The sequence below is a fragment of the Dermacentor silvarum genome, chromosome 3, assembly GCF_013339745.2.
Source record: "Dermacentor silvarum isolate Dsil-2018 chromosome 3, BIME_Dsil_1.4, whole genome shotgun sequence".
NCBI lineage: Eukaryota > Metazoa > Arthropoda > Arachnida > Ixodida > Ixodidae > Dermacentor > Dermacentor silvarum.
This window is the reverse complement of record NC_051156.1, coordinates 148,573,603-148,585,635: the sequence shown is the minus strand read 5'-3', so window position 1 is coordinate 148,585,635 and position 12,033 is coordinate 148,573,603. Positions and strand designations below refer to the sequence as shown.

The 12,033-nt window shown below is 44.0% G+C and overlaps 2 protein-coding genes across 2 annotated transcripts; one reads left to right on the top strand and one right to left on the bottom strand.

Annotated features, from left to right (window-relative positions):
- LOC119444057 (structure-specific endonuclease subunit slx1) lies at positions 1-9,825 on the bottom strand. The gene is made up of 4 exons (XM_037708569.2): positions 9,505-9,825; positions 8,701-8,752; positions 7,967-8,152; positions 1-3,969 (listed from the first exon to the last, which is right to left on the bottom strand). The coding sequence occupies exons 1-4, from the start codon at positions 9,669-9,671 to the stop codon at positions 3,619-3,621; spliced, it is 756 nt and encodes a 251-aa protein (XP_037564497.1). The 5' UTR covers positions 9,672-9,825; the 3' UTR covers positions 1-3,618.
- A 246-nt stretch (positions 9,826-10,071) lies between these two features.
- Positions 10,072-11,367, top strand: LOC119444056 (uncharacterized). The gene is made up of 2 exons (XM_037708568.2): positions 10,072-10,610; positions 10,873-11,367. Exons 1-2 carry the CDS (start codon positions 10,336-10,338, stop codon positions 10,970-10,972), a joined length of 375 nt encoding a protein of 124 aa, XP_037564496.1. The 5' UTR covers positions 10,072-10,335; the 3' UTR covers positions 10,973-11,367.
- Positions 11,368-12,033: the final 666 nt, after the last annotated feature.

Genomic DNA, 12,033 nt, shown 5'->3' with positions numbered 1-12,033 from the left:
GCATTATTTTATGTGTGATTATTTAAATTGTACAAGCCTTAGTACCTTCTTGCGTATAGGGCTTGCACATTAGGTTATATTTCATTTATTTATCTTATTTTCAATACTGTTGCTCTCGTTCGAAAGCGTGGCAGGTGGGCAATGCAGGGTTACAAGGCCAATACAAAAATAAAGGAAGAAAGGGAAACATAATTTGTTATACAATGTGAAAGGAACAAAAGCAGTTGATGAATGAAACTAGGCAGGAATAACCAAAAAATAAAAACTATAACGAAGCCAAACTTAATCATATAACAAGCACAAGTAAATCACGTAAAAGAAGAAAAACGTATAGCGGGAAGCAATATGAACATTCAGGTAAAACGTGCCATAGTTTCACGTAGCAGCAGGGCAGACGACATACGTATGCAAAAAAAAGAAGTGCTAGCATACGTAGAGAATTTGCAACAGCTTAATCTGCAAGTCTTGATTTATTTTGTTACGTATTCGGCAGTAGAATGACTGCCAGTAGTCGAGGTATGGACAACCAGCACCGAGGCCCAGAAGACAATCCCCTTTATTTTAGTGAAATGCGCTTTCTGTGCGTTTCCTGACCAATCACATTGGCGCAAACATAAAAAAAGCGAGTGTTGGCGAGCATGGCAATCTTATCTGAAGATGGAAGCGAAAACAAAAGGGAAGCGCTGCAGACATAATATCTTCCATGCTTGTAGTAAACTCTGATAGCGATGCAATTTTTGTGATGGCAGGACCTAGTCTGTTCCATTCTGCTATGACGAGTGGGAAGAAAGAGTACTTTGACGCGTTGTCATTAAAGGGGAGCACATTAATGTGTACTTGTGTTTATGACGTGTTAGTTGAGTGCTTGAACTGTTTGCCTGTACATAGTATTGTATCCTGTTGCAGGATGCATCATATGAAGAGATACAGATTTCTTCGTACGGATAGATGAAAACAACTTTTTTTTTTCTTTAGTCTACTATGCAGCATCTATTGAACATTTTGTGTGTAATGCTCTTACAAATTGAGCTACCGTGGTGCTGTCGTCTCTCATTCACTTTCTCGCTGTTTTCCAATCCAAAAAAGTGCATGGAAAAACGGCGCACACATATTGCGAAGATGTGGGTTCGGATCCCACCTGTGGAAAGTTTTTTTTTTTTTGTCCACTTTCACTGCCCTTTACTTTATCACTTCTACATTTCACTTAAAAAAGAAGAAAAAGAAATAAATGTACCCTGTTGTCTGTTGGTTTTATACGAATATAGGCTGATGATGATGATGATGATGAAGCATCTTCTCGTGGTAAGAGTGGCTATTTTGGTATTGTGGAAGGGTAACTTACTACATACTGCAACTTACATACGTACACCAGCATACTGACAGACGCAGAGTGTTCATTACTTTTGGTATTTTTTTTTCACCGTCTAGCCACTATTACAAAGTTATGGCTTGGCGTAAGATGTGCCTACATGTATCTGAAGTTTCCAGAATATTGCTGCCGATTCTGTAGCGAAGAAGACTTATCTAACAAGGTTGCGCACGCAATATGAATGGTGGCGTACATTTTTGAACATACACGCCGCACACACAACACTTGGACCCCATCGGTAGAGCAGCTTTTAGATTAGCCGGGGTCACTTTGTTCATTCAACGCAGCAGATCGAAGCGCACATTTCACGGTACACTCAAACATAGTTACTGCACCTTCATGCATTGTTACCCAGGCATAGCTACCCAATCCTCACCTTACTCCTTTGTTATTTTACTTTTTTGCCTTCCACTTGTTCTTAGCACCCCTGAGAACGAGCGTGATATATACTGGGTCATCGTTTTTAAGTTTTAAGGAATTTTTAAATATCACCTGTGGCAGATAGCATAATTCGTATGTTTGACCTGAATTATTATGCCACCTCTTAAGGTGGACATCACTAGCACGAGAAATCAATACACATATTCATCAAATTAACAGAAATTCACTAATTAACTTCTTAATTATTTACTTTATGGCACAAATTGCAATTTATGAATTGTAGCCGATGCATTTACATGACCTATCCTCTTGAAATGAATTTCCAGGATGAGACCAGTTTTAAGATATTTCCCAAAGTGTGGTATGAAATACATGAGCGTTCCAGTTACTTTAGGCTTAAATGCATAAAAGAGTGTTCTGTTAAAATGTAAGTAAAACAACAGTGCATTTTTATGGCGAGTTTCATGGTGCATACCTCAAAACTGGTATCATTCTGGAAATTCATTGCAAGCGTATCCAAGTGTATCATTCCAAGTATCGCCTTGTAAACTCACTAGCTACAATTAGAAAATTACCATATGTGGCATAAAGTAATGAATTAAATATTTAATTAGTGATTCATTGTCTATTAGTTGAATGTGTGTTCTGATTTCTCGTGCAAGTAATGTCTGCCCCTCTCAATAATCCAGCTCAAGGACTATATGTTATCAGAAACAGGTGATTCTTAAAAATTCCATAATATTTAAAAAATGATCACCCCGTACACCGAGCATTTTGGACTGCCAAAATTTCTTTAATATCGCCTGTAGCAGATAACGCAATTCTAGTCCTTGAGCTGAATTACTTGAAGAGGCAGACATTACTTGCACAAGAAACCAAAATGCCTAATCAACTAATTACCAAAACTTTACTAATTAAGTTTCACCTAACTACTTTATGGCATATATTGCAATTTACGAATTGTAGCCACTGAGTTTGCAAGGTGTATTTACTTGGAATGAATTCTGAAAGTGACATCAGTTTCGACATATTCATTCCAAAAGTGTGTGATGGAATACATTGGTGTTCCAGTTAACTCTATATGCTTAAATGCATAAAATGGCATTTTATTGAAATGGTAGGTGAACAACAGCTCATTTTTACCTGAAATTTGACAACACATCTCGAAACTGGTGACATCCTCAGAATTTGTTCCAAGTGGATATCAATCCAAGTGGATATCAATATCAAGCCTTGCAATCTTGCCAGCTACAATTCGTACATCCTTGTTTGGCCACTGCTGACCAGTTGAAGTCTTCGTCTTCCTGCGAAAACTTCGTTTTGTTTATACTCATGTATATGCATACATAGTGGTATAATATGAACTAATAATTTTAGATTTGTGTATATATATATATATATAAAACATCACTGCAACAAAACCATGAGTCATTTCACCGTTCTCTAAAATCATTTATCTAAAATGCATAATACAATAGTACTGGCGCAAACAAACCATCAGTCATTTCCACCATCTGTTAAAAACAATTTCTCCAAAGAGCTATGTAGGGGCGTAATAAAAGCAATGGTACTAAAACGACCAAACGATTGGTCAATTCACTGTCTGCTAAAATCATTTCTCTAAAGAAATCTCAACTGAAGTCCATGTAAAACACACAACAAAATGATGGCACTAAAAGTGCATCCGCACAACGAACAAAACTGACAATTCAGTCCATGGATGAAGCGCGACGTGGCACTGAATCACGCTTGAAGTGGCCAGACAGAGCACCCGCTGAGCATCTCGTTATGTTTGGTGCCGGTGAGGTACGTCACGGTCGGTCTGTTGACCGAGTCACTGATTTGGCCAGTCACGTGAGCCAGTTATTTCACTCAGTCTGAGGGACAGTTTTCGAATTCATGTAGTTGCGCCTGTTGTGACGCACCACTTCACCCCAGAGCAACCAGTTGTTGCAGCCGGGGCAATTGCCACTCACGGGTATGGTCTGATGGCACTCATTCTTGAGGAAAACCTTGGCGAGACAGCAGAGGTGAGAAACGGCGCTGCATTCGGGGTACGGGCACTCGACCAAGCTTCTCCTTCGCTCTACCAGCTCACCGCACACCGTGCACGCCGGTATTGCGAGAGCACAGTGAACGGATTCACAGACAGCACGAGCACGAACAGCCTTGACTGGTCCGTACGCGATGGCCATGTGAAGTGGTGGGTTCAAGTCGGGCTGTAAAGGTATAGCAGCAATGCACCGCAGACCAGAGGACCTTTTTTCTTTTTTTTTCTTTTTCAGCTCCCACACCTTCTAAAGCCTTTTTGACATCAGCAATACATCAACAGGCATTTCTTACAAGTTAATTTGGGCATGACTAATTGCACTGTACAGCCTAGGACTATTGACCTCACGTCAAGTGAAGCAAGCACGTCATGTACTAAGTGGAGAAAAAACGTTGTCGCAGTTTCACCTCAAAGGCGAAGCATCAATTACGATAGCAAATTTGTAGAGAGCTATACGGAGTAATGATAGTATATCCCTTGGACATGCAGCAGCACCGGCAACACGCAGAACTGGTGTCGACGCCGTCGGCGTTTTGCCCGCGTTCGCACAAAATGCGTACGGCGTTGGTGACTGTTGCCGGAGCCTCTGATGTAAATAGGCACTTGATGCCGCAGCTAAACGTCGCCTCCCTTCCCTCCCCCCCCCCCCTCCCCGCCACGACCTTTCGCGCGTCGGAAGAAGGCGCGTTTGTTCTACATATATGGTGATTGTAAAGGAGGAAAGAGACTTCTGCAGCCCTTAAGGGAGCACGGCGCAGAACGCGCGTTCTTTCTTCGCCGTGCGTTCACTCCCCGCGAAAGCGCGCGTCCCTCGTGCCCTTTCACTCGCACATACAGCGTTCGACGCGCGGCGACGATTTCATCTCCACTGACGTCATACGGAACCTCACGGCAACGGCGACGACGACGGCAGAAATCTGCTTTGGAGTGTCCATATAATTGCTATCGCAATAAAAGAAACCAGAAAGGCTTCCCCGAGTAGCTGCAAGTTAAGCTGGACTACATCATCGGCCTATTTTGTGTCCGCTGCAAGACAAAGGTTTCTTCCATCAGCCTCCAATTACCCTTATCGTCATGCACCAGCCAATTCCATCCTATTCCAGCAAATTTCCTAATTTTAAAGCACCACCTAATCCCCTTGCTGGCTTTGACTGCATTTTCCGTCCCTTTGTAGACTCATTCTGCTACCCAAACAGACCACTGGTATCTGATATGCCCAGCTTCACTAATTATTCATATTAATGTCAACTAAAATATCAGCTACAGCTATGTCGCATAATTTATACCAACAAGAACTATTTATTTAACAAAGGATACAGAAACTACAATAGGCTATGTGCGAGCTTCCATGGTTGGGATGTCTTTCTCTCTCGTGCGCAGTCAGTTGAGCTGCACTAAAACGCAGCTGTGCTGTTAGTGTGGCACCATCTTATGGGGGGACACCTGGGCCAGTATTTCGTAGCGATGCGTTATGAGTTATTCTATGCTAGTCTTATCATCCACCGCTCACGGCCGGCTCATCCCGTTGATAACGTGAGCAGGACCGTCGCTCTGACCACTGACCAAGCGCGAAAAACACGAAAAGGCATTATCATCGGAAAGCCATCGCTACAAAATACCGGCTCTGTAGTCATACACATCACCTGCTTGTTCTCTAATCTATGCTGCCATATCCCTGACTACAGGAGCAGATCCAGGTTTTTTTTTTCAAGGGGGGGTCTGACTTCGAGATGGTGATTGATCAGAATGAAATTTTATTACTACATACGAAGGTATTACAACATGTAATATACAGGAGGAGGTCCCAGAGTCGGAGACTTAATAGGGACCTGCTGTACAAGGTATACACAAAAGTAAAAGCAAACTTAGTCAATGCAGCGACAATAATAAATACAACTATAAAAAGAAATGAGAAAGGCAGCAATTATAAAAAACAGTAGAACAGGAATTAAATAAATTAAGCAACATAGGGAAACATGAACAAATTGAACAGAAAATGGGCTTTGTTTAAACAGTTTCATACATGATTAATAAGGGTGATATAAACTTCAGTATTTACCAATGAAAATGCAAACGCATGCATTATGCAGCATATAAAAAAAATTATATAAGACTCGGTTGGTTTAAAAGGAACTTTTTGAATTCTGTAATAAATGAATCTAGTGTCATTATTTTAAAACAAATGGTAGCGAGTTCCATAATAAAAATGCGCTGAAATGAACAGATTGCTTGCCGTAGTTGGTTCTAACTTTGGGTAAGACGAAATTCTTCTTAGTCTGATAATGATGAAGATGACTGCACAGATGTTTATGATCAATAATAATAATAATAATAATACATTTATTTGCTTCCCAAAATTTATTTTTTAATAAAAAGGGAGCATTGTCATTCAAGCAGGCTGCTATAATTCTGTGCTGGCTGCGATGCAACTAATTTCCTGCTGCATACGGAGACAGCAATAATGCAGCTATGTTAGTTTTGGCTGGCTATAAAAGCAATTAAAATATTTAAGTTAAAGTATGCAGGCCGGATGTGAAGGGCCAGTAGTGAATATAGGCAATGTCAAACAGGGTTTGTAGTATGTTTGATGTAGGTTGGCGGGGAGAGCCAGATTTCTATAGAGCAAGTTTTTTATGTGCTGGCATAATAACTCTTCAATAATCATTCAACCTTTGCTGTCTCTCCAGAGCAGAAGAACAGTAACAGCTGAGAAGAACTTCATGAGTTTGTCATGTGCAGTGTGCTGGTGCTATGCGCACAAATTTTAATGGGGGACAGGGGGGTCAGGACATCTGGACACCTATCATCTTCCATTCCATCATCTCTTATCCTCCGAGTTTAGTCCCTTTAGAATGTGTACTGGTAGAATGTTCTGATTGTAGGCATATTTTTAAAATATATTGGCAGTCTGTGATTTATGAATGCACTTAGCCCAGCACTGGCATCACAGACCTCGCAGGTACTTGAGACATGCAGTGTGTTGGAGCCAATATTGTAATCTGTTTGCAACAGTTCAAGTCCCACTGAGTGGAGCATGTCCACGGAGTAGCTGTCAGGCCCATGCCTGGAATCGTGCACTCGTATTGGAGCCTCCAGTAAAAACGGTTGCTCAAGAATACAGCCCAAAACAGGCATCGTAAACTGCAACTAAGGCTAAGTATGACTGACTGAGAGTGACAATTTACAGGTGCTGTCAGCAAATCCTTCAACTGTCTTTATATAAAGTAGCAATCCCTAAAGCGATCACCCAAGGTTAAGTGTGGAATGTTTTGCAAACCATAAATAGTCATTTGCTTCCTGAAACTTATCACAATAGATCCCACTCATTCTGCAGTCATTTGTGGCACCCATAAGCATGACACGATAACCAGCATCAGCTCATACGGTGCATTAATGCACAGCTTGTGGATATTGCCGAAATCGCGTCGGCTGCTGACCGAAGCGATTAATCCACAACCGTCACTGCATGACAATAATAAGCTTACAAGTATGCGTAATTCAGCGGCTGCAGTTTTAGCGAAGGACTCTTCATATGACGTCACACACGTTGGAAAGAAAGTGCGACGTTCAAGGCTTTGTAAGCAAGCAATGGAACAGCTCGAGGGAGACACTGCTGTGAAGAACTGTAGGAAGTGCACATGCCGGCAGAGCACGCTCTGCCAGGGTCAGGGATGGCCTGGGACCTCATTTCATAGATATGGAATTCTGTCGATAAGTTATTTGGCTGACATTGCATGCCTAGCTTTGCACTCGCATGTTGCAGTGCCGGTAAGTTCTTTAACTGATTTCGTATGCTTAGCTTTGTACTCGCATGTTTCAGAGTTTGCACCAAGTTTGATATTAAACAATATTTTGTTTTGCATGCCGGCTTTTCCTGCTTATGAAGTGCTGGGCGGGGATAACGTAAAACCATCCCGCTCCGTTTTCATTCCAAATCAGCCATTAGCCCTTTGTGACTAGCCAAAATTTTTTTTGCCCGAGCATAGCATAAGAAATTTTGAGCAATCATGGAAGGTTAAAGGCAGATTTGGAGAAACATAGTGGAATAGTTTTACATTATCCTGGCCCTGCTCACAAACATTTTTACGAAGCCAAGCTGCTTCAAGCTGCGGTGCCTCCTTGCAAGAATCGCGTCAGTTGAACATATGCACAAGATTCATGCTCACCTGGAAGTCAAGTTGATAGTTTTCAATGAGCCATTGAATCGTAAGTGGCAGTCTGACCCACGGGACCGCCCTGAGCATATGAGAGACGACCCTGAAAGCATATGCGAATCGGCTTTCCGCACGAAGCTTCTTCCCCACGTGGCTGAGCCGGCGAGATCGGTCTGGGTGCTGCCAAGCCCACTCAAACTGCAGTTTAGAAATAAACACAACGTGCACTTTTCAGTGAGGCCACCTGAAAAGAGAATCAGCTGTAGCACTTGCACTTTGCATGTATCATATTCCAAGAAATGTATGATGTTAACTATTAGCATACAAGTAGGTCCAGCATGATAAAAAAGGGCACTTAGATGTAGAACTTAGAATATATTTGTGCTTAAGAGACCATTAGAGCTCTCAGTGAACGTACAATTTTTTTTTTCTCTTCATCCTTTCAAGAAGTGCACGGCTATATACGCCAACTGAAGGAGGTAGTTCAGATGTAAACAATAGAGCAAAGTGGCATCCACCAGAAAAAGTGTAGCATAGTAAACAATGTAGCAGCCTTGATGGTTACGAAGCCCATGTTTGTTTGAAAAAGTGGTAATTAAGCAATGAGTTGCAAGATTATTTGTAGTGTGCTTATTCTTCATGTTTACGCATTATGTTACTGCATAGGTGCTCACACTTCTAGTCTTCTAGTTATAATGCTGTATGTCTAGTCTGTGACAAAATGCACACAATGTGCAGAGACGTACACGCAGGGCGGATATCTCATTTGGGAAGCCATGTACAATCAGTGCCATGTCCCTGAAACAATGAAAATGCAACATGTTAGACACACCTCTCCCCACTTTCTATTTCTGTGCCGTTCCTAAAGTGGCAATAAGTTTTCGTTTGTGACTCACAGAAACAAAACAAAAACGTGCTCACAGCACATACAGTTAGCGAGCTGTGCAGTTATGTATACAACACTAAACAAGATTCGGTGACAATTGTCAACATAAATCGTGAGCAATTGTGATTAATAGTGTCGTTCGCGTCGTGTTCTCACACTGTATTAACCTCTGGCATAACGCTACGGTACCAGCATGCACTATTGAAGTTCAGTTGCACTATCAAAAGCAGCATATAACGGGTGAAAATGCTCAACTGGTCTAACTGGTTTATTTTCATTCTCTGTCTCACATAGACCATATCACGAATGAGAAAAAAAGACCAGCGTCTGTATCTATGATACGAGGGAGGACCAAGGTCGTCTTTGCTAGTTTCCTCTGGGAATTGTACGTATAACTAAGAAAACAAGAAAGGAGATTTGGTACAGACCGAAAATGGCATTTAGTAATATGACCTGGTTCTGGAAGTTAACGGCGCCAGCCCAAGGAGCGCTATTTCACGATCTCGATGATACAAGTGATTCACTCTAACTTTACGAGTCGAGCAACTTCACTCTCGATAACATCGAGCGTGAAGTTGCTGACCATGGATACGATTCGCATGTCACGCATAGACGAAAGGTAACCGCTTTTGGAGCTGGTCTTTTTTTAACAATCCCGTCTCACCATGGTCCTTTACGACTCGTGCGCCATGCTCCTCCGGCCTTGAATCCCTTATTGTGCTGCTTAATCCGCCTGTTAGGGTCGACAGTGAATCCAATGTAAGTGTGCCCCTTGTACTTGGGATTAGTGCAGTAGAGTAGGTAGCAGCCGTAAAACTGCTCGACCTCCATGCCGCAGGGGCCTTCGCATGGACATTTGAAGACAAACGTTTCTGGAAGTGATCGGTTGTGCTCCTTGATGTTTGCCGACAGTTATGGTCACAAAAGGAGCTTCGCAACTTCTTCAGAACGTCGCATACTTGCGCTCACGTTTCAATTCGATCTACCCGCCCGTATTATGTTATGACGGGCAACGCAACGACATCAGCGACGCCAACGGCGAGAGACGTTTAGTTTCAGTTTTGTTTTCAGTTTTATTTTCAGTTTTGCTTGTGAATGTCACATAATTTAAAGTACGGCAGCTAATTAAATGAGAAAACACGCTCAGTCAATTCACGTAGAATCTCCGAAAGTGAGTTATGTCGAAACTTCTTTCTTGATCTAGTTCCTTCACGAGCACGGTGTACGGTGGGCGCGTGCAACCTCGCTCGCGCAAGAGACGCGTTCGAACGCTCCGCGATTGTGTCGTTCCATCCACAGAGGTTCCATCGCCCCATCTGCCAAGTCGCGTGTGCCGCCCTGTCCCTCTCGGTGCGTTCTATCGTGCCGCTGTTCACGCAGCCGACAGCATCGTGCGTCGCGGGCAATTAAGCAAGAAATACCTCTCGTGCGGTAAGACTGCGCGTCGATACCCTTTTGCTTCTACCACCTAAAGGACAAAGCGTTTGCCGAAATCATGGCCAGCGGATCTGGAGACATGCCCGAACTCGCCAAGTGCCGAAACGTGTCGCTCTTGCTGGACGCACTGGAGCTGCGCGGCGACGACGAGGAGGTCAGGCGCGTCTTCCTCCAACCGAGCCGTGAGCGCATGGAGATGCTGCGCTGGGTCCTCATCAGCACTGATCCGTCCGGGGCGAGCAAGAACTACCTCAACCTTCCAACGGAGGAAGACGAGCTGTGCCAGTGCCTCGTGAATGCACTAATGCAGCTCAACTGCCTGCCAGAGGATAAGTACGTATATGCCCGTCAACCGTGTCTTTGTCGCTGCCTCGGATTATTGTACGTCTGCTTCACGCCTGAGCTGTTGTTTGAAAGAGCGCTCCATCAGCATCTTCTATATTATAGCATTATTGTAGGCACTATACCTTCTAGTTAGGCGGTGTGCATTTGTGCACCGAAGTCATGCTTTTGAATTCTCCCACAGCGCGTCTTTTTCTCCATCATGCCACGATATACGTACCATATGGTGATTGCAGCACGCACGATTTTGCAGGTACGAGGAGTTCGTTCGTGGAACCTACGACAGCGAGGAGCAGCTACAATTGTGGATACTACTTCTGAAGACAGCAGAATGGGCACAAGTCAACCACTGACCGACCCCTTTTCCCTTTCTTTTTCGACTAATCCACATTTCTGCCGAGGACCACAAGGGACAACTCACTACTGAAATGGGCAGCGCTTGTATAATTTAAGGCTAATTCATCGGCGGCACCGCAGGATATGAGCACAAATTACCAAGTCGGGAGGAAGTGGGCAACCCTGCTGAGTGATCGAAGAGACCCGTGTTCCAGCTCATCTATTCCGATACACTGAACACCGTATTGGAAGGGCGGGAAAATGAAGTAGTGAGCTCCATGTTCCTCGCGTAAATTTCGTGGCGTTGAAGAAGAAAGAAGGAAAAGTGCTGCTGCACATGAGCATTGAAGCACATTCGCACTGTTCTGCCCTCTGTAAAATTGAAGAGAAAAAAAAAAATAAAATGCAAAGGAAAAACGAATGCTGTCGTCGGTCGCGTCAATAGAGTTTTATAGAGAGTTTACAGAGTTGTGTGGCGGCAGGGACCGGCAAGGGCAGGTACGCTCAGCGGTATGCTGCTATCCCACTCGCCTCCACGAACTCCACGAGGCTGTGTAGTGCGGGGAGATGGTAGCGGGATGGGAACAGCAGATTGGTCAGTGAGTCAGCAGGAAGTCCCTGCAGTCTATAGGCTCGGGTGACCTTCGAACGTTCCTGTGCTAGGGCTGGACAGGCGCAGAGGAGGTGTTCGAGTGTCTCGGGGTCACCGCATCGTTGGCACGAGGGGGAGGCGGTGCGGCCTTTGGCATGAAGCCTGGCTGCTGTCCATATGCAGCCAGTCCGGAGTCGCAGCAGGGTGGCTCTGTCTCGCCTGGTGAGGCCAGACTCGGGGAGCAGCTTAGGTCCCTTGCCATTTGCCACCCTCGGGTCGGGGTGGATCGCCAGTAGAAGCTGCTTCAGTCGTGGCCTCGAGTAGTCTGAAGCCGCCACTGATCGAGTGAATGTGACTCCTGGGTGGTGGGCAGCTTTAGCGAGGTGCGCACAATGCCAGCAGCAGGAGGCAGGACGCTGCAGGTCGGGGCCGGTATAACGTATTATTGCAATTTTTTTTAAATTCCAAATCGGCCATTAGCTCTCC